General features: G+C 51.1%; 10 protein-coding genes across 10 annotated transcripts; 2 read left to right on the top strand and 8 right to left on the bottom strand.

Moving 5' to 3' along the window:
- Positions 1 to 6: 6 nt before the first annotated feature.
- NCS57_00845000 (Fn3-like domain-containing protein) lies at positions 7 to 2,931 on the bottom strand (the record flags this gene model as incomplete). Its single annotated transcript, XM_053058264.1, has 5 exons — positions 7 to 146; positions 384 to 1,729; positions 1,790 to 2,083; positions 2,149 to 2,728; positions 2,799 to 2,931. 5 exons carry the CDS (start codon positions 2,929 to 2,931, stop codon positions 7 to 9), a joined length of 2,493 nt encoding a protein of 830 aa, XP_052912095.1.
- Positions 2,932 to 4,976: 2,045 nt separating this feature from the next.
- Positions 4,977 to 6,164, top strand: NCS57_00845100 (uncharacterized protein; the record flags this gene model as incomplete). The annotated part of the gene is made up of 1 exon (XM_053058265.1): positions 4,977 to 6,164. One exon carries the CDS (start codon positions 4,977 to 4,979, stop codon positions 6,162 to 6,164), a length of 1,188 nt encoding a protein of 395 aa, XP_052912096.1.
- A 657-nt stretch (positions 6,165 to 6,821) lies between these two features.
- NCS57_00845200 (uncharacterized protein) lies at positions 6,822 to 7,748 on the bottom strand (the record flags this gene model as incomplete). The annotated part of the gene is made up of 1 exon (XM_053058266.1): positions 6,822 to 7,748. One exon carries the CDS (start codon positions 7,746 to 7,748, stop codon positions 6,822 to 6,824), a length of 927 nt encoding a protein of 308 aa, XP_052912097.1.
- Positions 7,749 to 8,154: 406 nt separating this feature from the next.
- NCS57_00845300 (uncharacterized protein) lies at positions 8,155 to 9,302 on the top strand (the record flags this gene model as incomplete). Its single annotated transcript, XM_053058267.1, has 2 exons — positions 8,155 to 8,895; positions 8,946 to 9,302. 2 exons carry the CDS (start codon positions 8,155 to 8,157, stop codon positions 9,300 to 9,302), a joined length of 1,098 nt encoding a protein of 365 aa, XP_052912098.1.
- Positions 9,303 to 9,445: 143 nt separating this feature from the next.
- NCS57_00845400 (uncharacterized protein) lies at positions 9,446 to 9,895 on the bottom strand (the record flags this gene model as incomplete). Its single annotated transcript, XM_053058268.1, has 1 exon — positions 9,446 to 9,895. One exon carries the CDS (start codon positions 9,893 to 9,895, stop codon positions 9,446 to 9,448), a length of 450 nt encoding a protein of 149 aa, XP_052912099.1.
- Positions 9,896 to 14,780: 4,885 nt separating this feature from the next.
- NCS57_00845500 (uncharacterized protein) lies at positions 14,781 to 15,674 on the bottom strand (the record flags this gene model as incomplete). The annotated part of the gene is made up of 1 exon (XM_053058269.1): positions 14,781 to 15,674. One exon carries the CDS (start codon positions 15,672 to 15,674, stop codon positions 14,781 to 14,783), a length of 894 nt encoding a protein of 297 aa, XP_052912100.1.
- Positions 15,675 to 18,148: 2,474 nt separating this feature from the next.
- Positions 18,149 to 19,324, bottom strand: NCS57_00845600 (Bac-luciferase domain-containing protein; the record flags this gene model as incomplete). The annotated part of the gene is made up of 1 exon (XM_053058270.1): positions 18,149 to 19,324. One exon carries the CDS (start codon positions 19,322 to 19,324, stop codon positions 18,149 to 18,151), a length of 1,176 nt encoding a protein of 391 aa, XP_052912101.1.
- A 1,501-nt stretch (positions 19,325 to 20,825) lies between these two features.
- NCS57_00845700 (MFS domain-containing protein) lies at positions 20,826 to 22,747 on the bottom strand (the record flags this gene model as incomplete). Its single annotated transcript, XM_053058271.1, has 7 exons — positions 20,826 to 21,452; positions 21,505 to 21,766; positions 21,814 to 21,920; positions 21,972 to 22,183; positions 22,233 to 22,303; positions 22,356 to 22,409; positions 22,590 to 22,747. The coding sequence occupies 7 exons, from the start codon at positions 22,745 to 22,747 to the stop codon at positions 20,826 to 20,828; spliced, it is 1,491 nt and encodes a 496-aa protein (XP_052912102.1).
- Positions 22,748 to 23,288: 541 nt separating this feature from the next.
- NCS57_00845800 (Zn(2)-C6 fungal-type domain-containing protein) lies at positions 23,289 to 24,953 on the bottom strand (the record flags this gene model as incomplete). The annotated part of the gene is made up of 4 exons (XM_053058272.1): positions 23,289 to 23,832; positions 23,886 to 24,178; positions 24,230 to 24,710; positions 24,763 to 24,953. The coding sequence occupies 4 exons, from the start codon at positions 24,951 to 24,953 to the stop codon at positions 23,289 to 23,291; spliced, it is 1,509 nt and encodes a 502-aa protein (XP_052912103.1).
- A 356-nt stretch (positions 24,954 to 25,309) lies between these two features.
- NCS57_00845900 (uncharacterized protein) lies at positions 25,310 to 26,620 on the bottom strand (the record flags this gene model as incomplete). Its single annotated transcript, XM_053058273.1, has 1 exon — positions 25,310 to 26,620. One exon carries the CDS (start codon positions 26,618 to 26,620, stop codon positions 25,310 to 25,312), a length of 1,311 nt encoding a protein of 436 aa, XP_052912104.1.
- Positions 26,621 to 27,256: the final 636 nt, after the last annotated feature.

Consider the following 27,256-nt stretch of genomic DNA (forward strand, 5'->3'; position numbering starts at 1 on the left):
TTGCTGTTATGCCGTGTTAGAGTAATGCTGGAATCTGAATTGATAGTCCTTCCTATTTTGAATATCCTTGGCGATGGTTGCTCCCCAGGATGCCGAGTTGGCGACGAGATCCTTCAGGTCGTCCGCAGAGGCGCCGTATCGTATCACTAATAAAAGTCAGCAACAAATAGACATTATACTATATTGTTTCTACCATCTCTATATGTCTTATTAGTATCCCAAGGTCAACAAGACCCACAATAACCACTTGGGAAAAGGCCTCCTAATAGAGCTGAACACTTTCTTTCTTAACCGTAATATGTTGTCTATTTATCCTCTATAGCATCTCGTCTACATACGCTCTTACAACTGAAGCGTGCCTGACAAAGGCAGATCTCGACTACTTCGCCCAACAGAAACAACATAATCGCCCTGCCGGAGCAGCCACTCCTGCGCTACCACATCCCAGATACTCAGGTCCTTCCGAGTGAGATCGAACGTCACTTTCGTTGTCTCTCCTACTTTAAGCAGCGGCTTCTCAAATCCACGAAGCTGTCGCACGGGGACATCACTACCGGGGATCCCGATGTACAGCTGCGCAACTTCCTTGCCATCCACCTCACCGGCATTGGTAATATCAGCTGACACGGACGCTACCACGTCCCATAGGTCTGCTCGTCCGCCCTGAATAACAGCTCCGGTGGGATATGCCCCGTAGGACGAAGCTGACTTGGAGATCTGGAGGTTGGCGTACTCGAACCTGGTGTAGCTCAGTCCAAAACCAAATTCAAACCGGGGCGTGATGTTCTTGGCGTCAAAGTGTCTGTAGTCGATGTATACACCTTCAGTAAAGTTGGATTGAGGAAAGTGTTGAAACCTGTTGGGCGCAAGCGTCAAGTCCGGCTTCAGCAGAGATCCGTAATGCGTCTCGTTGCGGGCAACGGTGTACGGGAGACGACCCGACGGGTTCTCGTCACCATAGAGCAGGGACACAAGGGCGTTGCCACTTTCCTGACCAGGAAGATGCGCAAAGATGACAGCGGTGACGTTGGGGTGGTCGATAAATCCATCTACCAGTCGCGTGCCCGCGTTATGGAGGACCACAATCGTGTTTGCACACTTGTCAGCCACGTTCCTAATGAGGCTGTCGGTGTATTCGTCATATAATGCAGGCCTGTCGAAGCCTTCGGAAGCCCACGCGTTGCCTGCTACGATGCAAGCGTCAGACGTCGGGTTAACCATGGGATCCCAGCTCTCCAAGTCCCAGAAGAGGGCGGTGCCGTCCCTTTGAGCCCGAGACACCAAGGCATCGAAGGGCGAACTGAAGAGACTTAAGGCGTTGGCCCCTGAGCCGCCACCAGAGATCAGAGTTCCGTTTGGTGCAATGGCACCGTATGAGAGGCTCAGGTTGCCGAGGAAACCAGTATTGATCTCGGTGAGGTTGGCGGCCTGGGCCCCGATAGCCCAGGACGAAAACATGGAGTCAGTGGGTTCTGGATTGTTCTTGTCGGGTGCTTTGAGAGAATACCCAAACAGGGAGACCAACCGCATATCTGACTTGAGTGGCAGTGCGTTGTTTGCGTTCTTGACGAGGACATGGCCCTCGACAGCGCCCATCGACAGTACTGGCTTTGCACTCGCATTTCGAGCATCAACAACCAAATGGGGTTTCCAAAGATCTTTGGCCATCCCATAGCCGGGAGTGGGAAAGTCCTGGTCCTGCTTTAGCTGGTACCAGCTTGCCAGGATTCTAAATACGCAGGTATGTTAGAAATGAATCCATTGCTGCCGCGTGAACCAACAGACATACCTGGTGACCATGTTGTCCACCTGCGACTCAGTCACAGTGCCATTATTCACGCCGTTGGTCAGGTTGGCTCCCCACAGTATCGAGCTTGGCATTACAACATCTAGGCCGGCCAGTGCCGAAGCCATGCCGGACCTCTGGGCACCCCAGTCCGTGACAACGAATCCCTGGAAGCCCATCTCACCTTTAAGGTAGCCATTCAGGAGCTTCGAGTTGTCGCAGGCATACGAATTGTTCAACCTGTTGTAGGAGCACATGATATTGGCAACTCCCGCATGAACTGCGTCTGAAAACGGCCTGCGTCGCAAAAGATTCGTCAGAAAATAGCCTTGTTCCCAAGTCATGGTGTTTCTGGGCCTTACCATAGGTACAGCTCATGCAGCGTCCTGTCATCAACGTTTGAGGACACCGATTCCGCCCCAGTGACACTTGCAGGAAGTCTATGCGTTTCTTGCTCTTGAGCAACGAAATGCTTTGCACTTGCCATAACTCCGGCTGTCTGAATACCGTCGATGGTCTCGTGGACAAGCTTTCCAGATAGATAAGGGTCGTTGGTGAAGCCTTCCCAATTACGCCCACCCTCGACCACACGGCCCAGGGGGCCGATAACTGGACCGAGCAGGAGGTTAACCCCCTTGACTTTGGCTTCGGAGCCCATGTAGTAGCCCCTGTGGTAACTCAAGTCTTTGTTCCAGCTAGCACCGACGTGGATTCCTGATGGCCATGAGTTCACGTAGTCTGTATTCCGGACGCCGTTCCCGGCGTCAGCGAGGCACAATCCAGGGAACCCAAGACGAGGAATGGCCGGAATGACACCAGAACAGCCTGTGTCTGTGGACACACCCGAGGTCAAGTTCACCTTCTCTTGCAGCGTCATCCTGGACACAAGGTCCTTGGCCCTGGCTACGGCTGCAGCCCATGGTCCAGTTTCCTGCTGCTCCGCTGTTGAAACACATCAGATTTCCTGACCATCAGAATGGGATGTCGTAGACGACAGGATGGAAAAACTTACGTGTAGGAAAGACAGGCGGGGATAGGCCATAGAAGTATGTGTCACTCGTGATGACATCCTGTGCATCTTGTGCTAGAAGACCCTGAGAGAGTAAACTCCAAATTAGGAGCCGAGATCCAAGCGTAGGAAGCATTGTGAGAGACAGTGCATGAGATGCTTGAATGTTGCCATAGTCTCTGCTGGAGAACCGGAACGAATTTATATCTGCCCCCTCCCTCCCTCCCCTCTCTACTACCGGGCCGTTAGACGGTCAAGATGGACATGAGCTCACGAGACAATTTCCGTCATGGACCTGATGACCAACAACAGAATGACAGGGTGGGTTAGGATTGCCACAATGGCAAAACTTGCACGACTCTTTGCATCCCACAAATCGTACAACGGATCATCAAGCCACTTGCTAGCAAGTATTAGGCATCTTTGCCGGTCAAGCAACTATAAACCACGCAAGCTTGTGGAGAAGGAAAACCACTTTTTGAACACTATCAACCCTTGCAACCCGCACACTCGGTTCATAACTATCCCCGCGCTCCCTCACACGATCCCCGCACTACCTCGCAGATGACATATGCAACACTGGGGACTTTAAAATGACAGTGCCTATAGAGTAACATCTGGGGAGAGGAGTGGTCCCGTCTGTCGGTAAAGAGTCGGTAAGAGAGAGACTATTCGGGCCTTCTTTGCTTTAGCCCAACCGTAAATGCGGGGGATCATGCCGTTGTTAATTGCCGAGTAAACTTGACAAGGAGACAAATAAGGAGAAAGCTCCTGTCTAGGAAACTAGTACCGGAAATAGCGGCCCCAATTCGGCAGAACTATCCCAGTGCTATCCCCAGGCTTCAATGCGCCGCCCATTCAAGGGTAGCTACATCCTCATACTCGATACCTTGGATCCAGACGCGGGCAATATCCAGAGTGCTGTTCATATTGACCAAGGGGTCGCTGTTGAGAAGCACCAGGTCGGCACGCTTGCCCGGGGCAATGACACCGCGGTCGTTTAGGTTGTGCAGCTTGGCCGGCAGACTAGTAGCGGCCTTCAGGACTTCCATGTTGGTCAGGCCGGCTTCGATCAGGTTGGTTAGCTTCTCATGGGTCTTTTGCCATGAGGCATATTAAAGAGGTCTGGAACAAAGCCGACAGATCCGTGTCCACAATGATGGGGATACCGGCGGCGTGAAGCCGTTTGACATTCTCAACAAACACCGAGCAGGTCTGGTTGGTCTTGGTGGTGCCCTGCAAGTACTCACGTGCGGCCGGGTTCACTACCACTTCCCCGGCGGACGGTAAGGGTGGGGATGCTGAATTGGCCCTGGCGCTTTATCTGGTTGATCAACTTGTGGGAGAGGATGGAGTCTCCAACCATGTGCTGGATACTGTCTACCTTTGATTGGACGACTTGCTTATATGGGATGGGCCAACTGGCATGGGCAGTAACTGGGATTCCGTTGAGATTAGAGGACTCGACGGCGGTGGACATCATCTCGACCGTGGGGCCGTTCAACTCGCTAATAATCTTCTTAAGGCCTGAGCCGTTACCCATAGCCCACTAGACAAACTGTCGGGCCTGAGAGGTGTTGTTCACCAGCATCGACTTATTGATCGGGGTTGTCCTGGCATGGTCGCTGTTGGGAGCAATCAAGGGAACCTCGGATTAAAGAGGCGGCGAGTGATAGCTTCTTTCTTTTCGAAAGGAAATATACCGAAGGGAAGCATTACTTCTCATGCACGTCCCTGGCGGCTTTGATTCCCTCGGTAACCTCATGAGCGAGGTTTAGAAGCAGGGCAATTCGTACGGTAGACCTACACTTGTGCATAGATCGATGTAAAATAGCTTAACCTAGTTGGAAAGCTGGTTTCGCCAGGGACCATCGAGAACTGTGAATTCTGGTACGACAATGATGGGTCGCTTCCCTGTGACATGCTGCCTTGGGCATAGGACATCTCTATGGAGGATTTTATGAAATAGGTAAGTCCAGTTATCCTTCCAAGATACCGAGCTGTGACTAAGCTTGGGTCTTTCAGAACCCTTCCATCACAGAAACTTGCGAGAACTTCGAAGAGGGCTACTCTTACTGCATTCAAGCCAAGCCGGCTCCAGTCAGCAGCACCACAAGCAAGCCAGAAACCACGGTCCAGTCTACAACCACTACACTTGTCCCCTCAAAGACTACCCCTACAATGACCACCACAACCACCACCACCGGGAACGGGGTCGAAATTCCCGTCCCGGTCCAGCCCGGCATCGTCAGCAACTGTGACAAGTTCTACCTTGTCCAAAAGGGCGAAGGCTGTGCCGACATCGCTTCCAAGCACGGCATCACCCTAGCCCAGTTCACAACATGGAACTCCAAGACCGGTAGCAACTGCGCTGGACTGTGGGCAGACACATACACATGTGTTTCCATCATCGGGCACGACGCCACTCCAACCAAGCCCAGCACCCCTACCAACGGGATCGAAACACCATCACCCATCCAGAGCGAGATGGTCAACAACTGCAACAAGTTCCATCTGGTAAAGACAACCACGACATGCCTGTCTATTCAAGACTACTACAAGCTGCCCCTGGCAGACTTTTATAAGTGGAAACCGGCTGTAGGCACAAATTGCCAGTCGCTCCTAGCAAACTACCACGTCTGCGTTGGAGTTAGCAGCTCAACACCTACCCCAACACAGACGGGCAGCAACAACGGTATCGAAACGCCTTCTCCGATCCAAAACGGGATAGCCAAGAACTGCAACAAGTTTCATATGGTTAAAACGACCACAACTTTCGCCTCCATTGAGAACTACTATCAGCTCCCTCTAGCCGACTTCTACAGATGGAACCCAGCTGTGGGCACCAACTGTCAATCCCTGCTTGCCAACTGCTACGTCTGCGTCAGTGTTGTCGGCTACACACCTACCCCTACGACACCTGGAAACGGCATCTCAACACCCACGCCGATTCAGACGGGCATGACCAAGGACTGCAACAAGTTCCACCTCGTCAAATCAACCACCACCTGCGCGTCCATCCAGAACTACTGCAAGATTTCCTTCGCCGACTTTTACAAGTGGAATCCTACCGTTGAGTCTACGTGTACGTCCCTGTGGACTGACTACAACGTCTGTGTGGGTGTCATCGGGCAGACGCCGACGCCGACGCCAACCAACCCGGGCAACAGCATCTCGACGCCTACGCCTATCCAGGCCGGTATTACCAGTAGCTGCAAGAAGTTTCATCTCGTCAAATCCACACCGGCTTGCGCCTCGATCCAGAACTACTACAAGATCACTATAGCAAACCTTTATAAGTGGAACCCGGCTATTAGTTCTGACTGCAAGAGCCTATGGGCGGAATATTATATATGCGTTGGGGTTTAGCTTTCTATTCTAGGCCTTGTTGATATTTAATCATTTCTTTCGACCGTTTATTTGGCGTGTTAAGGAGTGTACTGTCCTCGAAGCCATTGTGATCCTTAAGGATGCTTCGGGATCCCTTCCAGATTTAAGTCTTTCAACTCAAAGTTGTTGATAAGATTCTTTTCACCAACAGTATTTCATAACGATTACAAGCCGAGCCTCACCTGGCTACCCTGTAAATCATACATGGAAACCCAAATTCGCTGTCAGCACCTAATCTTGCTACGCCACTTGGCACATGTAATAGCATCCTTGGGGAGACAGGGGGTAAGAGAACTTGGGGTGTTTCGGGCCCCCATGGTTTCTGACCCTCCTAGCCCTCCGGAGAAAGGCAGGGCACACCTACCGAACTGATCTAAATCTGTTAAATACACAGCATAGTTTAAGAAGCCAAACAATTTAATCCACGGCCTAGGGTTGGCCCAAGACTAGGGGGCCCCAACACCCCCAAAGCCAACTTACACTGGGGACTTCACTTTATACCCTGGAAGGGTTCAACAGCAGCTTTTAGGTTTCATAATCATCATGCTAGTAAATGGCTATTCCATGGCAGCTATTCCACAAAGCTAGAGATGACTGGAGAATACACCATCAAGCCCCGATTCCCAACCCTCTACTCTAAGGCAGCCTCTTACCCTCTCTTGTGGCCTGACCTACAAGAGAATTGGTAGTGTCATCAGCGTACCTCTTGTAAGCAATGATGTACCGCTCGTCAGCGCTCCATGTTTCCTTGACACTCTTGCGATCAAGGATGGCATCATTCCACTTTCTCCATCTCGCCCAGATGCCTTCATCATCTCCACCACCAGACTGAGGAATTCCATGCCCGCCGTTCTTGTAGTGATCGATCAGGAACAGGCGCTTGGCCCAAGGCGCCAGGCAAATATCCACGAGACTGAAGTTGGCGCCCAAGAACCAGGGTCCTTCGGCATCCATTTCTTTGACGAGGGTTTTAATGTGGCCGTGGAGGTCCTCTCGTGCTTGGTCCAAACTGTATGGCTTTTCAGGAGTGTGCTGGAGGAGCTTGTAAAAAGCAGGGATGATTCGCGAGCTGATATGATCGATCCAGAGTCTGCATCGTGCCCTCTCGTAAGGATCCGAGGGGAGCAGTCGCGGACCGTAAGTGGCCTCATCTGCATACGCCTCGTCCAGGTACTCGCAAACAATGTTGCTCTCAAACAAGGGCTTTTGCACTTCGCCTTTGGCGCCGACAGGTACAGCCAGAGTAGGGACAAGACCACGAGGGTTCATGGCGAGGAAGGATGCCTCCTTCTTGTACGGATTGATCTCGATGTATTGATGCGGTACGTTCTTCTCGTGCAGGGTGATCCATGATCGCTGGACAAAGGGACAGAACCAGCCGCCGTAGAGCTTCAGTGGGTGCTCTTCTGAGTGGCGGGCAGCGAAATCGGCCGCAGCGCCCGAGGGCTCGGCAGGGAGCGAGGTATCAACGTTGGCCATGGTGCGCTTAAAAGTTTGGCTTGAGAGTATTAAAAGTCTTGAATACGGAGAAAGCCTTGAGCGGGTCAAGGTGTAGAATAGCATGAAGAGTTGGTCAACTCGAGGTTGGATGAATGACGTGAGTATGCGGGTGCAGGGTGCGGAGAAGGGGACATCCGATAAAGGTGCATGGCATATTCAGCAACTGAAAAGGAATTGTATTTATCTTTGAAAATCCCTGTCGTAGCATGCCATGTGTACTATTCATCCGTATAGATTGATTTCTTTTGAGTTGAAGCACCTGGGCTGATTCAATTGCCATCAAGATGACATGAGCTGTCCTGACAGACAGCTTTGAATCCCTCGCACTGTGTTCAGCCACATTTTCGCCGTGAAGACAGTGCCAGCGACTCAGACTAACTGTACATGATCACGGGACTGTGATTTCGTTGTCGCCTCGTCGCAACTCCCAGCTTCCTGTTCATCAATCGCTCAACATTCTTTGCCCATAATGTCCGACCAAAGCTCATCGCGGTTCACGCCGCAGAACAAGACGACTCATGAACGGTTATCCACACACACGGTTGGCCTCGTCGCCCTCTCCGACTTCCGCAAGCGCCGCGCCGAGGTCCTCGAGCAGCAGGAGCGCGAAGCCCGCGAGGCCGCGTTTTCAGGCACGTCCACACCGGATCGCTCCCTGACAGGCACTCCTGACAACGGTGGCAGTGACACGGGAAGCGGCCCACGTCCCGTGAAGAAGCAGAAGAAGAAGAAGCTGGGCAAGAAGCTCCTCTCGTTCGATGACGAAGAAGGCGACGAAGATGCGGCCCCGTCAAAGCCAACACCAAAGGCGAAAAAAGACAGCGCGAACGATACTGAAGGGAGCGATAGCGACGTGAAGACGAAATTCAAGGCCAATGCCTCGGTAGGCATCGTCCCCAAGGCCATGACCAAGAGCGCACTCCGCAAGGAAGCTGCCGAGCGCGAAGCCCTCCGTCGCGAGTTCTTGGCCATCCAAGAAGCTGTCAAGGCGACCGAAATCGCGATACCTTTTGTCTTCTATGACGGCTCCAACATCCCCGGAGGCACTGTCCGTGTCAAGAAAGGCGACTACGTCTGGGTGTTTCTGGACAAGAGTCGCAAGGTTGGCGCTGAGCTTGGGGTGGGAGAAAAAGCCAATGCCCGGAGAGAGTGGGCAAGAGTTGGCGTGGACGATCTCATGCTTGTCCGCGGAACAGTCATTATACCACATGTAAGTTGTCTGCAACGTCTGTCTTTGAATGTGTCTAATTGTTTGTCCAGCACTATGACTTCTATTTCTTTGCCATGAACAAAACCCTCGGCCCCGGCGGTCAGCCTGTATTCGACTATAGCGCAGAGGCCCCTCAAAAGCCCGAATCCACCGACGACGCGAAATCCAGCGATCCCCTTGTCACGCCTGCCTCCAAGGCTGCTGCTGCGAAAGCTCTTCCAGATGTCGACACCCTCGAGGGCGCTAACGATGATCCGTCTTTGACCAAGGTTGTTGATCGGCGGTGGTACGAGAAGAACAAGCATATCTTCCCCGCGAGTATGTGGCAGGAGTTTGACCCGGAGAAGGACTACGGGAAGGAGGTGCGCAAGGACGCTGGCGGGAATACCTTTTTCTTCTCGCGCTGATATGGTCGGATTGGCGGTTATGGAATGTCGATATCGTCTCGAAGGGTTGTGGGTATGGTTTGACGACAGATTATGCACCGATGGGTCACGTATCGAATTTGGTTCAAAGTTCACAAGCGAACTCGAACAAGGACAAGACGAGCTCAGCCGAAGAGCATCCAGACAGCCCAGCATGCGCCTGCGAGCAGCCACCACCCAGGCCAGAAAAGCATAAGGAAGACCATGTTGCCACTTCCGAGAACGAATACGGCGAATTCGTACCAGAGCTTCTTTCGTAGCCTCTGGATGCTTTTCGAGTTCCACACACCAACGACTGCTTTGCTGGACATGTTGAAGCCGTGAGATGCACTAAACTTTGTTGCAAGACAGGCCTTCAGGGCCACGATTCTGCTCGCATAGAGGACACCGGCGAAGGTGGTGCTCGTGAGAAGCCATGCGCGGAGGCAAAGGAAGATAGAGACGGAACTGACGAGGCTCTGGAACCGAAGCGCAATTTCTAGAGCCGGGCCAAGCAACCTGATGATATCGGAGCGGGGATGGGCGGAAACGGAGAGCTCCACCTTGGAAGCAGTCAAGAGGGTCGCCTTGTCCATGATGATGCAAATGGAGTTGGTTGCTGCAGAGATTCGGCAAGGAAACAACAATTGAACCAATTCAGAGAGGGTCTTCGAAGAGGAGAGAAGTTCGAAGAATGAGAGAGAATATCCTTGGCCCCCCAAGCAAGCCCCCACCACAAGCGTCGTCCTGAGGTGTATGGTGTTTATATCTCAACTCGCCTTGTTTTCCAACCCCCACCTCCGGTCGCCTAAAGCAGTCAACTCACGACTTCTGGGCGGCAAACGCGAGATAGTCTTGTCTAGAATAGTCATGAAACGAGTTTCTACACGCACATTCGCATTCCGTCACACTTGACTCGCCGAGAACGACCTTCGAGGCTCTCAAGGACCCGCCTCAAACCCCTCATCTCGCTCCCGATGGAGGTTCCACACGGCGACCCACGCCGACACGTGGGGCCGCTGATTCGTTGCTCGGGAGGCTTTTGACGACCCGATACGTGACGGACGCGACATTCAAGGTAGCAATCGGCCGGATTGCGGTTGGTCTATGGGCGTGGGGAGAGTGGGCGGCCGTGCCTTGTTTGGGCATGAGCCTGTCAGATCAAAGGCTCGTGATAGTCACGCCCCGGAGGATCAATCGACGCTACGACACACGTGGGAGCAGTGGTTTCTCTCCAGAGAACGACTTGGAGAGCCTCTAAAGCTTATTGAGTCTTGTGTGAGTGGAAACCGAGTTTGCCCACTGTTCTGGAGTCTGGAGAGGTACGCGAATCGAGTTCCAATGGCCGACTCCACGTGGTGGCCCGGCCGCCGTCGTTCGCTCCAGGGTCTGTCGGGCGCGAAAACTACCGAGACGGGCCCGCTTGCTTCTGGGAATTGGTGGGCTGATGTTGGCTCCGGCACGGACTTGTCGGCTATCGTGATCGGACGGCGACCGAGATTATCGAGATGAGGCTTGAGGCTTGTCGAGCCTTGTGTAATACAGCATTCGGAACGATAGAAGTCTCTTGCGGCTCATCCTCTTCTCCTCCCTTTTTTTTCTTGGGTATCGACTTCAGGGCTGACAGTGAGTGTCAACGGGCCTCTTTCACGACAAACATGAACAAGAGACGAGTTGCTGATGATGAGGAAACAGCAACATGATCCATCAGAATCACAAACAGGCTCCACTCGAATTGCCCTCAGCCAAGGGAACCACTCGGCAACACGTCCCGGGTTTCCTTCGGCATTGACTGTATCTCTGGTGACAGTCTCTCGCGCGCGTATTCGTCTTCTGATCCATCAATTCAAGATGCCTGCCTGGCACTGGGTCGAGGTACCATATATCGATATGACTCAATACACAACGGCTGCAGATAGATCTGCTACAACAGCACTGTGTTCAACATCAGCCGCAAATGACTGACTACAGGGATCAGTCCTTGTTAGCTATCGGCAGACCACCATCTACTGTCAGCAGACTTGGGACACGAACCCTCGCCCTCTCAGTATTCAGATGAGTCAGTTTGGTTACGGATGAGCAGCCTCAGTCGTTGGTTGATGCACAGAACCTTGACCCACGTGAGGAAGCTTTTCTCGGCGAAATTCTTCTCGCCGAACAGCTTACCAAGTGTGGTGACAAGAGGTAGCAAGTCCATTTCTATAGTCCTGGCTCAGACGCTCGGGATGGATATCTCAGAGGCCAGGTGCATCTACCTGACAAAGACAAGTTGGGGGTTGCACGAGAATTGTTGGACGATTGCGAGCTCCTCAGCAGGACCTTCCACGCTTGGCTTGCTACCTACCTATGTTGAATGATGTCAACATGGATGCAGTCATTGCTTTATGGTCAAGGTGTCAGATCCGGGGATGACTCTTTCTTGCTGCATCAACCTTAATCTTGACTAATATTTAATGGCGACCAGATCTATTCCAGCCTAACTCTCACCTTCAGTTACTGCCGTCGACGATTGATCCCCCACAGCGCCGGTGAATCACGGTTGACAATGCCTCGTCAACCCGCCAGCTCACTCGCCTCGTGGGAACGTCTACCCGGCGAGTTGAAATTAATGATTGTTGGACATGTGGTAGAATCATTCAAACAAGTCCAATCACCAAAGTTGTCAGCATGTGCCGCCGTCTGTCGAGAATGGCAGCACCTCTTTGAAGCAGAAACGTTTAGCGACCTCACTCTCCACCAATCCGACGTTTCCGAGTTCGCCGATCTTGTTCAAGGTCGGCGGAGACCGCTCCTACGATGGTTGTGGCTCCGTCCCGAGCTTACAGAATACGATTGCAAGGAATGCCGTGTACGCGAAACGATTGCTGAGGACAGGGCCAACAAGTTCATCTTGACCAACGCCGTCTGGGAGCTCTTTGACACCTTATCCGACTGGAAAAGGAAGGACGCCGTTACTACAACAAGGCAAGGCTTTACTTTCGAAATCAGTGCGCATTCTCCAAGCGACCTTCGTCACGCAGGTCCGAAAATGCGAAGGCGAATCAATGACAAGGGCTGGATGGGGACAATGTGCCCGGAGCAGCTCATACAACGCAATTATAGAGCCTCTGGTGATGTGCCTCGCAAATGCACCTCACACCACAAACCGAGACCGTTCGGAGAACTCACAGGGCTACGGTTCGACATGCGCGCGCAACCTGTCAAGCGGCTAAAGACATTGCCTTGTGTCAGAGTGGTTGACACCTTTCTTATTCGACGACAGTGCCTTCGATACTTTTCAGTTCCAAAAACTCTACAGCCAATCATACAAAGCTTGACCCAGCTCAAGCATCTCCGTTATGAGCACTGGGGTGCCCTTTTCAACGGCATGGGATTTGCCTGGCTCAAGGTCCGGGACGAGGAGCATGCCCTGCTGTTTGGCGAAGTGCTCCAGAGCAAAAAGACTCTCAGGTCGGTTGCCTGCTATGAGGATATGACCCATGCCAAATTGGGTAGTCGGAGAACCCCCCGCCATAGCTTAGCCAGGGCTCTAGTTAAGCCAAGCCAGCGGCTCGAGGAGCTGCACTTTGCCCACAATGTTGACGCCATGGACTTTTTTTTCTACATCGTCACGGACAACCCGAATCCGGACAAGGGAGCGAAATGGAAGAGATTGGAGCGAATTTCACTTACCTCTGCCTGGCTCAGACCTCCCGGTTACCAACATTTGATCCTCCGAGCGGCGACGGTGGCTCAAAGAATGCCAAAGCTGCAAAGGATGGAACTCTGGCATACCGATACCTGGAGCTCGTGCATATTCCAGTACAAATCAGACCCGGAGCGGCCTATCGTACGGCTTTCGAGTACACGGTTCGGCGGTCTTGGTGTTTCGGAGGAAGAGGCCTGGCGGGAGGTGGCGAGCACGCAGGGGAGTCGACACCAGCCCCCAACCGAGCACAAGCTTTTGGATCAGAGAGATTTTGCCCAGTATAATTCTATACTGCGGTATTTAGATCAAGGGGATCGACTCTTGAATGCCACATCATGGCATCAGCTATTGGATGAAGGATGTCCGAAGCCTGTCATGAAGCGTTCCATCCCTCAGGCAGCGACATCTCATGTATAGGCCTGATCCTTTTGTAACAATTTATAATATTCTGAAATCTTTTGATCCAAACGAGCACTATTCTGGCAACTCAAGACGAGGGTAATGTGTCACCTCTGGCCGAGTTTTGGGATGATCCTCCCCAAGAATCATGTCCAGAGTAGCCCCCTCAACCAAACCCCCGCTCCTCTTGAGAAATTGGAAAAAGTGCCCCTTCTCTCCCACCTCTGTGTCCTCCAATGATTCACAGGGAATAGAAACATCCAACTTGACATGAGCAGGCAGCCACGCAAACCAGAAACAGAGTCTTGGGTTCAGGACCTGTCGACGAGGCAACTCGCGTCGCCATCCGACTTGATCTACGTCCATGTAAAAGGTGACGCGCTGTAGTTTTGGGAGTTGACAAAAGAACTTTGTGAGTTTGATCCATTCGTTCTGGCAATGCCACTCTTCGCCGCAGAGATTCTGGACCATGCAGATGTGTTGAAGGTGGTATGCTATCGGAGGTTGAATTTCGATTAAGAAGCCCGTTGCGTAGAAGAAGTATAGGAAGCTGAAGCACACGTGGCGGCCAATCGACTCGAGTACCTCGAGGTGACTATAAAGCTATGAGCACAATGAGCTTAGGGGAGTCCCTTTCAACTCACATTGTCTTGCAGCTCAACAACATGGGCAAGAATGCGCTCTTCTCCACAGTAGGTGGAGGACCTCTCACTTCATCAGAGCCATAAAATTTGAGACGGCAGAAGTAACAGCCCTTGTCTAAAGGTGCCCGCTCCTCGGGATCTGACTGCGTGACTGCTTCCGCGCCGGCAAGGCTCTCGGGGGTTTGTTCGTCTAGCCCAAAGAGCTGCTGGATGGTGCACCTGTTGTAGAAGGGATGCTCATCCCAGACGTCTTTTGGGTAGATGTGTTGCGCTAGGCCGGCCTCCCTCCAGAGGACTAGGTAGATCTGGGAGCGTATCTCGGGTGGAAGTCGGCGGATGAGGCTATCATGTTGTGGGAGAGCAGATTCAAAGTTGACATTGGTGCTTCTAGTTCCGGTGTGATTAGGCTGGGTAGATTGTTGGCCATGATCGGGAGATGGGAGTCGATCCTGGCGAGACAATATAGTGGCCAGTTGGCGCTTCTGCAACTCGGATGGGCTTGAATATCTAGCTTTAGCCATATTGTAGACCCTTGACGAAAGAAAAGAAAAAAGATCAATGTGAAGGTTAAGCGTGGCATCTGCTGCCTGCGGCGGAAGGATTGTCTCGCGTTTCAGCCAACATGTGACATGGTGCGGGGTGGTTGGGTCGAGTCGCCCGCAGCCAACACAGACAGAACTTGGGTCCGTGAAAAAATCCATGGTATTCTATTCTTCGTCTTTTCATCATTTCCTCTTTAAAACATGCCAATCATGCCTGGGCCTTCTTTGCCTCCTTCAGATCGCTTCGATATTGCACAAGCTTGGACATCTCCTGAGCCCTCTCAGACTCCAACCTCGAGAACCCCTTGATGACACCCTCACGATCACCCATTCCCATCTCCTGGCTCATCTTGAACTTTCCTCCCATCTTTGTAATCTCAATCTCGATGCCGATGATGCTCTTTTGCAGGAGCTGGATGAACCGGTCCGGGGCGTCTGTCAGCTTCCAGTCCACGGGGTTATCGCCGCCGGTGAAGCCCATGACTTGAGTCTCGGCGTGGTAACTGAGGTCTCCAATCTGCTTCGTGAGGAACTGGCCCGTCTCCTCAGCCTTGGAGTCATAAAAGACCTTGGCGCGGCCGTAGACTTGTACTGCAGCGTAGTTCCATGTGGGAACGACCTTGCCAGTGGTGGGCTTCGTCTCTGTGTAAAACTTGGGCGTAACATAGTGCTGAATAGGAGAGTTGAAGATGACGATGACGTCTTGCTCAATTACGTTGTTCAACTGGGGGTTCTCGGAAAGGCTCTCGATCATGGCCTTGCTTTGTGGGTTCACCCTCGCCAGGTGACCTCGCAGCTTTCCTAGCTCGGTCTCGCTTGACTCATCCTCAACGTCTAGCACGAAGGGAATGTGACTGGATTGGAGAAAGTCAAAGTTGGGAGAAGAGATGGCTGTCGTGAGAAGACCGAGAGGGTTGTCTCGGATCAACTTGCGCAGGACTGAAATATCAGCCTCGCCGTGGGGTCCTTTGATATACATGGTTGTCGAATATTGACGATGGCCAATGAGAGAATAAAATCTTAGTTGAATTGAATCTGTTTGTCTTGAACAGGACGAGGATGTCGGTGGTTTAAATACCAAAGCCCTTATCTTGGCAGTCATACCATCACTTGCTCATGCGTCCATGAAACAACCCCCTCGGCCAATGATGTCACCGTAGTTGTCAAACCGAGGGTCCTCGGCTTCTGCAGTCAATGACTAAACCGGAGCCGAATACCTGGAATCACTCCGTCCCTTGTAACAGCATCAATATGCTTCTTATTACCTGAAAGCGCCCTAGCCCGATGTGGGCGCGTATTGGAACCACGGAATTAGCAACGCCAAGGGGAAGATTCTCTGCCCGTTTTGTGCATAGTTCCCGCCTGCCACAAACCTTCAAGGTCACATTGGCAGATCCTAACAGATGTGATGGGAAACAGGGTCAAAGACAGCAAGATGTTAACTTGTCTGTTAGAGTGGTGACTCCTTGTCGTGCCCCGCAAACTGCCTCGTGGTACGCCACGCTGCAGGGCTGGAGCCATACCCGCAGCTGAACTCGTGAGTCAATTTCCTATTCGGTAGTTGGGGTGATCTGATCTTTGGAATCATTTTTGGTTGTGGGGCCGCGGAAATGTCTTGAACGGCAGACGCATCTTGAACGATTCCGAAAGAGGTATTGAGATTAGAGATGAGATCGGTTGGAATCAATGCCTTGGCGGACTCGGCTACGACTAGGACAGATCGAGTTGACTCACAGGACATCTACGCCAAGTCGCAACCATCAATCAATGTAAATGGAGTACATGCAAACCGGATAATTGATTACCGGAGGGACCTTTGAGTTGATGGACTCACTTGGCTGAAAGACAGAAAGTTATCCGGATAATTGATTCCCAGAAGGACTCTCTGGCTAATGGGCTTACTTGGTTGAAAGAAAGAAAATCATGCCCAGGCAATAGACTGGATAGGCATGTTGTCATTACCTATCGCAGCTCCTTAGACAGTAAACCGCAATGATTATGATTACGGAGCTCAATGCGTATCCATTGACCCTGTCTGTAGCCAGGAAATACCCTAGACCGGTGGTGGAGTTGTGGTGGAGCTGGGCTTCCGTCCACCGCCCCTATAGTCCCAACATTTGAAGGACCCAACAAGCCCCGTTGGCTCAGTGGTAAAGCGTATCACTAGTAATTCAACGACATGATAAGATCACTGGTTCGATTCCAGTACGGGGCATCTAATCAATCAATTAAGCAGGTTCCTCAATTTCGAGGGATCAGCCACCTTTTTGCGCATTCCCAGGATGCCGTTGATGATGCTAGCAATGGTGTTTGAAGTCAGATTTCCTTTTTGGGTAGATAGGCCTTGACATCCACGTGATAGTCACGTGTCTCCTCGAAATCATATCTCCCTGGTCTGAGCCATCCATGTTAAGTTCCTTTCTGGTTATATCTATCAAAGGAGATACCTATTTTAAATCGGTTCCAGGTAGTGTGAAGCTGTCGTGTTATACCAAACTTTTATGCACCGCGTGGTGTAGATCCTCACTTGAGTTAAGCCTAGTAGAGAACAGAACCAGGCAATTGTGCACCACGGTAAATTTCATTGTCCTTTCTCGAAGACATATGTAACCCCTGACTCGAATATCAGTGTAGAGCAAGTCATGTGCTCTATGGTGTGGATGGCCAAGGGCAGATGTGACAAGTGGAGAAGGCTTTGGCTTGAAGCGTGATACGTGATCGATCCCTGTTGCTCAAAAGCTTTTGATTTTAGTTTCCATCTTAAAGGCAGGGTGTAAACAACGGTCGTATACAAGGTGACTACCATGTACGCACATTGACAGAATACTTTTAGGCTTATATGATGTTGGAGCTTACAAGCTAGGTACTTGGCTGATGGGAATAGTTGCCAGAGTACATCACCGCCAACTGGCCTATTTTTCGAGTGTTGTCTATAATAGTTTAACTACTACTCACACCAAGAGTGGAGAAGATAATGCTTGGCAACTCGTCTTTCCTCAATACAATGTGGTCTCTCTTCATGGGCAGACATTCTTGCTGTAAGTCGGGACTCTACCAGAGAGTGCAACCCTTTCATGTAATGGGTGGGAAGAACCCAAGGACAATTCCTTGTACGGCTCAAAATCAATTCTAGAAGAATTTGTAGACGTGCTTGCGGCTATGATTTCCGCCATTGCGGATGGTATTTTTGCAAAGATGCCCATGCTGCAGATGTCGTCGTTCAACTCTCATAATTTATACAACTGCTAGCGAATATAACAATATGTAACACCTAGCCTGGAACCATTCTTGTCAGTTATCTAGTTCCACTGTCCATGGCACATGACACCCATTACCTTGTGAGATGTTGCCTCGTCCCCAGTGTGCCTTTGTCTCTGTTCTTTCACAACCAATATATCTAGATCGCCGGGGACTATAAAACCTATTGTAGTTAGATAGTGTAGAAAGCATATCTTAGAATCATCACGGATGCCAAGGAGAGTAGTATCATGTTTTACGAATTTATTGATAGCTCGAGATGTTAAACGCCATACTATGGATTCAATTCCAACCAGTCAAAACCATCAATTTTTGCACTTAAGCGGAAACAGGAACCACCTTGGGGGCCTCGGGGACCCCAGCGGCTTCAACCTTGGGGGGCTCCTCCTTAGAAGCACCGTTGGCCTTGTTCTCCCGCTCCTTCAGACCAGCTCGCACACCGGGCAGGATGAATCGACCATAGTCGATAGCATCGTTGAGGTTGTCGTAACCACGGATGGAGATGAGAGAGGCACCGAGGTCAACATAGTCGAGGATAGAGTCGATGACAGTCTGGTAAGAACCGACAAGAGCGGTAGAAGCTCCGCGGGCGTTGGTGGCTGTCACGGTAGGGTACCAAAGAGCGCGGTCCTGGACCTCGCCCTTCTTGGCAATGTCCAGCAGACGCTGGGAGCCAACGTTCTGGGGGGTGCTGTCGTTGGGGGCGAACTTGCCAATCTGAGAAGGTCGGTTGGTCTTGAGAGCGTCAAGGGTTCGGTGAGCCTTGGCCCAGGCGAGCTCCTCGGTCTCAGCGATGATGGGTCGGAAAGTGACCCAGATGCGAGGGCGGTCCTTGCGGCCAGCCTTCTCGGCCTCGGCGTAGATGCGGTCGATCTGCTCCTTGGTCTCCTTGAGGGGCTCACCCCAGAGACCGAAGATGTCGGCGAGAGCACCACCAGTGCGGTAGGCAGCGTCGGAAGAGCCACCGACGGAGACGTCAATGTGGCCGTTGACAGGGCGGACGTGGCTGCTGAAGTCCTTGAACTTGTAGTACTTGCCGTCCCAGTCAAAGGGCTCAGTGGAGGCCCAGGCGCGGCGGAGAATCTTGATGTACTCCTCCTGGCGCTCATATCGCTCCTCCTTGTTATAGAAGTCACCCTCACGGGCCTGCTCAGCATCGTTGCCACCGGCGATGAAGTGAACAACAACTCGGCCCTTGCCGAGCTGGTCAAGAGTAGCCAGGGACTTGGCAGCAACGGTAGGGTAGACGGTGTTGGGGCGGAGAGCGATGACAATCTTGATCTTCTTGGTCACAGCGAGGATAGTAGCGCCAATGGTGAAGGGGTCGAAGGAGGAGGAGTGGTAGGGGATAAGAGTGTAGTTGAACTCATGATCATCCAGAGACCGAGCATAACGGACGAGGTACTCGGGATCGATGCCAGCACCGGGGATGGGGTCCAGCTCCGTAGAGGCGTTGGGGAAGGTCACGCTGATAAACTCGGTAGGAGGAGCCATTTTGACTGATTGGTTTGATGATTGAATCTGCAGAGGAAGAAGAGGTTGTCTGACTCTGGATATTCAATTGTCTTTATATCTATCTTGATTGTTTTCTGCTGTCCAGTTAGGACCCGTTTATGTTAGTGAGGTTTCATTATTAATCTCCAGAATGGCGAAATGGGTATTGCGACAGATGTTGGATGATGACGCCTTCGCACGGCACCGATGTCGGCTAATCGGGTTAGCATATCCCGGAGCTGGAGCAATCAGATGAAGTATCCAATTGATCAATCAGATAAGCCAAACAAGCATCCTCGATGGAGAATGCGTTGATCTTTTCAAGCTAAGCTTCATGTCCGAGACCCTGTTGTCGAGATGCAGTCGCCCAGACACTCGAGCCGTCTTGACGTCCGAGCAACGAAGCCGGAGCCGAAAATCACGTTCCCCCGGTAAACCTCCCCCGAACTCCTTCAAGGCTCCCCCGCTCACAGCCCAGCCCTGCCCCTCCGGGTTGTGGTCGTCCTCTGATCGGCCAGGGTCCGCGATGGCGTCACCCGGAGGGAGCTCCACAGAGGTGTTGCAACCGGCCAGCGCCGGGGCGGGCCATCTGCAGATTGGGCTGACAGCCAAACACCATCTCGGACCTCCCATTGGCGAGAGATGTCGAAATCTCGGGTTTAAGAGCTGCCCGTTTCCCATGGCATGATCTATCGACCATCAGCCCGGTGGAGGAGAGGTCATGGGAGGACATGATAGGCGCCCTACACGTACACACACTGAGGATATTATCGGAAGGCACAGGTTTAGGCTGCATTGGTATTTATAAGCTCCCACGAGAAGAAGCCTTTAAAAGGATTTCACTGCCGAGTGGGATAAGTACGTGCTCGACAACCTTTTCTCTTTTCACAAAAAACACCTCACCTTGATGATCAGGCCGCAGAGGGCGACGAATTTTGCCAGGAAAAAGTTGAAGGGGAGTTGTCAGGAGCCAGTTGCGGAATTCTCGTTGCATATATCACCAGATGCTTCATAAACTTTCCGCATTTCGAAACTCCTCGATTTGGGCTCTGGAGGACTTTTCGGATCCGGAGAATTTCTCGGCGCCTCGATTGGACTCGATTTCGGCTTGTTGAGTGCGCAGCTGAGATTTAAGAGTTTACGGTTTAAAACGACGTGATGAGAGTTCAGATGAGCAGCCAGGGCGATCCAGCATATATGGCGATAATATGCGAACACAACTGCAATTTTTCTGGTTGAAGGATTGGTATCTCTCGAGTGTAGCCCGACATGTCTTCGAAAGCAACTTATTTTACGATTACAAAGAGTCTAAATGGTATATATATACGTGCTATCGAGTTGCAAGTAGAGTTTTGCTGTTTTCGATGCATAATGTTGTTGACCTTAGCCGACTTGAGACTCTGCTAAGCCCCTGTTCCCAGGATAATTCTGCCCCCCGATGAATTTGGACGAAGTTGTATTTCTTGACGGAAACAACCCCCGTACCGAACACAATTATGTGTTACGAAGCATCTTGGCTCTCGTCGTGGACAGTGAATCGACTCTTCTTGCGAAGCTTTTCGCCATAGACGAACAAGTACCAGAAGCCAATCACTCCAAACACACTCAAGCCACCCAGCAGGCTGCACCCCTTTGCAACACCCATGTTGATATACAGCGGTCTCCCGAAGAGGATAGCGGCAGCAGCAAATGAGCTCCTCATTGCATCGTTCGCGGCAAAGAGACTGGCTGCGTACTGCGGATAACTTAGCGGCAAGTATATAAAGATGCCGATTCCAACAACAAATCCGCATCCACAATACATGACAATGCCGATGGTGGGAACAACCCAATGGATAGAGTCTCGAGCAGCCCAGCCGAATAGGAACATGCCAGCCGTGACACCAAAGACTCCACCAAGTCCGGGGCGTAGGTATGTCTCTGGGGAATCAAAAGTGCCTAGCTTTTTGAAGCGCTTTTCGGTGAAGATGCGGTACCATGAGCAGTATTGGAAAGCGCCTAGAAGGCAAGCTATGAGGACACAGACGAAGACTGCGCTTGACTCGCCGAGGTTCATGCCGTATATCTTTGGGTACACGAGAGGAAAGACTTCGAAGAAGGAGTAATAGATGCCGTATGTGAAGGAAGTCTGAGGGTCAGTGTTAGCATTTCTCAATCAAGTAGGTGTAATGGGTACTTGCGTAAATATTGACAAAAGCGATGGCTGGATCCTTGAGAGTGATTTCAAACGGCTTTATCAAGGCCATCTTGGCAATATCCTTGCGAGAGATACCGTTGGAGCTCATGGCTTCTGAGACATATCTCGTAGAGTTCGTTTCCTTTCGAAGACGCTTGGCCTTATAGTGCAGGAGTGTGGGTGTCGAGGTTTCAGGCAGGAAGAAGAAGAGCGGGATGAACATGAAGCCAGAGAGCCAGAGGAGCTCCCACATTGACCATCGCCAACTGCTTTTGATTAGCAAGGGTATCGTTTATTCAAGAGTGGGACTCACCTCTTTGCAGTGACAGAGAATCCAGAGAGCAAAGGTCCCAGCGCAGGGCCACAATACATTGCGCCAGACCATGCCGCAAGACTGTAGGGAATGTAGATAACCGAGAACTGCATCACGTTAGACAAGATGTAGGGAGATGAGCAAGGCTTTCTTCGTACCATGTCAGTCAAGGTTGCAGCTCCAGTTGCCAGGCATGGGCTACCAAAGAAGCCCTGGAGGAACCTGACAACAAGGAAACCAGCAAATGTTTGACACAAAGCTGCAGCGACGGAAAGAATTATAAATATGGCAAAGGTGATTATGTAGATGGGATTTCGACCGATGTAGGGCATCTCGCTTAAGGGCGAGAATAGCAACGGGCCAAGCCCATCTAAGGATGAAATCAGCTGAGCAAATTGGAAAGGAGTTGTTGAACATACAGCCAAGGACATATAGAGCCAGACCCAGTGACGCGACAGTTTCCGAAACTCCAAAAGACTCCGTAACCTGTCTGGGGAAGGTTAGCATCACATGAAAGCGTATCGGCCTGGATGACGACGCACTCGGTGCTAGGGACATAGATGGAGGATCCGCAGTAGATTGTAAACGTATACATGCTGTGACACTCCGTTAGCAAGACACAGTTCCCCTGAGGACAGATTTCGGGTCGATACATGCCATATCAGAAATGCAACTCCAGCCTTTCTCGCTGTTGACCAGTTATGAGGGTTCTCCGGGTCATCGCTCGACTCCCTAATCGCTGAGTACATGGCCCGAGTCAGGGTCGCAACACTCACCATCCAACAACCACCAAACTCTGATCATCACCCTGCGATGAGTTTGAGGTTTGACTCTCCAAATATTTGTGCTTGTCGGTTGGGAATGCCAGGAGTCGGTCGCCGGATATCGCTCGTGCCGTGGCGCCAAAGGCCGTCGTTCGAAAGAGGTGCGCCATGGTTGGTGAAGACGATGGGGACGCATCAGGAAGAGAGAAATCCCGTGGTAAAATAGTAAAACATGCGAATTTTTCAAGGCAATGATTTCAAATCCATCATCTCCATCTCCGTGTTAGGCTATTCGGACTCTTGGCTTTGGTCCCACTCTTAGGCTATTCGGAACTTGACACCAAGCCTAGGTCGGAGTCCGAAGAGGAACATGAGAGATGAGGCAGCATAAAAGATGGGTGGGCGTGGAGTATTGAAAATGAGAGGCAGTTTTTAATGTCATTTGAATATTAGACACTAACTGAGAAGAGTGAAGTTGTAATGTGCTAGCGAGGCATACTCGATCTAAGCATCAGGAGGTAGTCTCAAGAGCAGTGATCAAAGGTAAGTGGGCTCCAATCGAATTTCAATCGAATTTCAATTGAATTAGATTCTATTTTGAATCGAATTACAGTCGAATATGAATCGAATATCCACTATCTACATAAGAACATGCTGCTTTAGGGTCACCTAAACCTCACCTCACTGGAGTTATCAACTACTGGTATACTTTTATACCGACAAGCCATCATCTCTCGCAAAAGTATGCAGCCACTCTTCTTCCAACAAATCAACTGTTATACTTTCTTGCTCAATCAACATCTCACAGCCCGTCAATGGTAACTGTGGTACTGCAACGGCCTCCATAATGAGATGGGCGATGCACTTGAGCTCACGCAAGATCTTCTTTGCCCGTGGCCAGACGTCTTCGTAGTGTCTGAGAGTGCCAATACAAACCCGTATGCGAGATCGAGCCACATTAGCTTCTCGAGGCCCAAGCGCAGACTTGCAGGCAACTAGGTGTGCAATGGTGCAACACGCAATCATGCAGATGGTGAAGGGCGAGATCTGAACAGCCTCGACGGGCAGAGTTATCAGGCACTGATTCTGTTTCTGGATAGCTTCTAGAAGCTTTTCCAAATGTGTACGGCCATCCAAGGCACTGCCAACCCCCGTTGCGGAGGCGAGTGGCGGAGGAGGTGAGCCGCAGCTGGAGATATCTTCAGCGACATTGTACCGCAGAGTGGAAAGTGGACGATGGATGTAAGTGATCGATCTGAAGAGCCCTGAGTTTCTTGATATAGTTTATGTCGTCAAAGAATCACTTACGTGTACATCATCATGTAAGCCTGAAACATGAGCTGATCTACAGACGCGGGCTTGACACAGAGCCCACGCTTGGTAGCTGGCAACATCAGGAACCACCCTGCTATTGTGGCCTCGAGGTTGTCGCAGAGAATTTCTGCGTCGGAAATGTCCTGAAACTCGTAAGACGCTCTCAATGAAGAAACGAAAATGTCGTTTGCGTCGATGAAATATGCGAAGGAGGAGAAATTCTTGTCTTCGAGAGCAAATTCTCTGTTGCAGTAGTCTTGCCATGAAGCAGCTCCCCGAGGTATTTCCTAACAATTGAGAGTCAGAAAGCCACGCAACAGGATGATAAGTAAACAAACCATTAAACAATATTCATGATCCTCACACGGAAGGCTAACATCATAGTCGGCGCTGTTGAGAGTCGTCCTATGATCGCGTCTGATGACAGAAAAGTTGGAGTCGACGACATATATCATCCACCACGTGCGCCTCCAGCTTTCTGCAAGCACGGGATTATAAGCCTCCACGGCATCTGCGAAACTCTTGGTGTGCATGCCGATGCTCTTGGCTTGTTGGATTGCCTTTGTCAGAAGCTCTTCAGATGGCACTTGCTCTGAGCACATGCTCTTTGCTAGAGCCATGAGCAGAGTTGCCTGGACTGAAAAGCCATCAACCACATCAGAAGACCCTGTGTTTATATCCACAAGATGGTTTTGGTTTGATGGTGGATCGGTGTAGAATGAACCAATGTATCGCATAACCGAAATGAGTTGTTGAGCACTTGGCGTCTCAGCAGTGAGAATATCCTGAAGGGCGGCTTTCGGAAGAACAAAAGGATGACTGCAGTGAAAGCGTTGGTAATACAGATTTAGAAGGGTATCGAATCCTGGACTGCTCCCAAAATCTGAAACTGTGGTAAAGACTCGCTGATTCGAATTCGTCTGCAAAAGCCCGCAATCCTCGAGCAGAGACTGTGTCGGTGTCGACACGTTGAGAGGGCTCTGTGATGCCGGCTTTCGAGCCCTTGACCTCCCCGTGCGGCGCGACTCGGGATATGAACAAGGTCTGGATAGGCCTTGGCATCTTGAACAGGATGGGCTTACGGCATCACATCGTAGATGCTGATTTCGACAAGGTATACATGCCAGTGAAGATCGCGTAGCTGGGCGGCGGTCCATGAGATTAATCTCGGAGTTGTGGTCTCTGATGATACATGCATGTGTCGCGGAACATCAGCCAGTTCGGCTCGGTTTAACTCGATTTCTAATCGGCTTTAGCGTGAGTCAATGGATGAAACTTAATCCGTCCGAGACATGACTTTATACGTAAAAAGAACTACGTATAGCATGATCCACCCTTGCTCCGTCGTCTTCGGATGTCCGAGGTTCACACTGACAGCCCTCAACCATCAGCCTCATCATGTTGCGCGACCCATATCACTACCTCACTTCCAAAACCTTCTTGACATCAGTTTCGAAAACACACTCGATACCCCTTTTTCCAAAAGCCCTCTCAACTACAGGAGACGAATCTTCGTCGTCATCGTAAAACTTCCCAAAGCTAACCTTTTTCAGATTCGGAAACTTGTCAGGCGCATTCTCAGCCAAGGAGAGCATCACGGGCATAAGCTCTGGGTGGCAGTAGTCTTGCTCGTAGCTCCGGATCGAGGGCGGCAGAAACTCTACCAACCCCGTCTTGTCCTCGTCCGGATACAGATTCGCAAAGTCGATGTACAAGGTTTCCAGCAACGTCATTCCTTTGAGGCTAGGTATGGGGGCCTCGTACAAGCCGCCCTCCCATTCCATCGGCCGGATGAGGAGGTTGACATGACGTAGGGTATCTGATCGAATGGGCAGGGTCCGCAGAATCTGGTATGCCGACAATGCGGCCTCGTGTGATACTACGCAAGAATGGGAGGGGTGAAGCAAGAGAAACTCCAGCTTCGGGAAGCCCTCCATGAGTTTCCTAAAGCTTCCCACATCGAGAGCGGGATCGGTGAGGTTCAGAGTCGTGAGGCTGTCGTGAGAGAGGCCTTTCGATTCCTCCACCATATAAACATTCACCGCGTTGAGCGTCTTCAGAGTGGGAGCCGCCTTCAGCACACCATCAAGAGCCATCATGTCGAGGCAGAATTTGCCCGAATAATGGGCGTTAAGCTCGACAAGACGTGGCAGAGATCCGGGTTGGGAGAATGGAAAATCGGCATCCGAACCCATGTCCATCGAGATGCGTTCCACGTTGGGAATTTGCGTAAGAATCAAGGCAGCCAGAATAAGCTTGGGATTGCAGGCGAACCCATCCTTCGGGTCTTTTTCTCCAGTGGCCCACGTGGAGGGAATATCGATCAGCTCCCCGTTTGCTCTTGTTGGGTATTTTGCAATTAAGTTGTTGAAAAGGTCCTGGTCATCTGGTGCAATGACCATATCCTGCTTTTCTTTGGTATTGGGTGCAAACTTTACGACCAAGCCTTGCACCTTTTCCTTCAACTCCTCTCGTGTTGCCAGTGTGCGAGTTAGGGAGACAAGGCCATCGTCATAGGCTAGGGGGAGTCGATAGAGAATCGGCTGGGCTACACGTCGTAGGGCCTTGCAAACGCGACACAGGCCGGCCAGGGATTTCAAGGAGGCGCGGTAATCATCAAAACGCTTAACCACGTCTGCTGTTTCTTTCAGCTTGTTGTTGTCAAACGGGCCAATGTTGGAGAGGATCTTGTCAAGGATCTCCGTCGGGAGATTGGGAAGCTGAACCATGATCAGATGAGAGCCCCGGCTTAATAGAACGAGATGTGGAAGAACTGCGATGAGAGACGAGTTGTTTGGGCCTTGGAACTGAAGACAATGAGCATGGAGAAGAGAAAGTAAGCAGTGAAGTTACCGCCCAGAGGTTTTAGATATAGATCACCTGATCGCAAGAACAAGGATACAAAAGACCCTTAATGCTGTCAGCTTCAACGTCATCCTTGGCATAAGCAGAGCCCCTCCCATCGCGCCAGTTTGACTCAATCTGGTATAGCTACCCACAATGTCCTCGCTTCATCACTTGGCCATGCCCTCACATATGCTGATGTTATAGGCCTCGGTACGTATAGATTTGAGCTTGGCCAATGGTCAAAGAGAAAAGATTGAACCAACTATTACCCAAAGGGAATTCTTAAGCGAATGGCTCCAAAGTACCAAACCAGAAGTTGTGCTTAACTACTCTTACTATGACTACATTCTTATGATCAACAAAGGTTCTAGAGGGCGACGAGATGGGAAATATCACGATAGAGTTTGAGTTCCTCAAAACCAACTACCTAGGCTTTCCTCTTACTCGTGATACTTGACTCCCCGCCACTGCTCCCAAATAATTTTGGCGAACGGATTCTCCTCAGAGCCCTCTCCCTC

This window comes from Fusarium keratoplasticum, chromosome 6 (assembly GCF_025433545.1).
Source record: "Fusarium keratoplasticum isolate Fu6.1 chromosome 6, whole genome shotgun sequence".
NCBI lineage: Eukaryota > Fungi > Ascomycota > Sordariomycetes > Hypocreales > Nectriaceae > Fusarium > Fusarium keratoplasticum.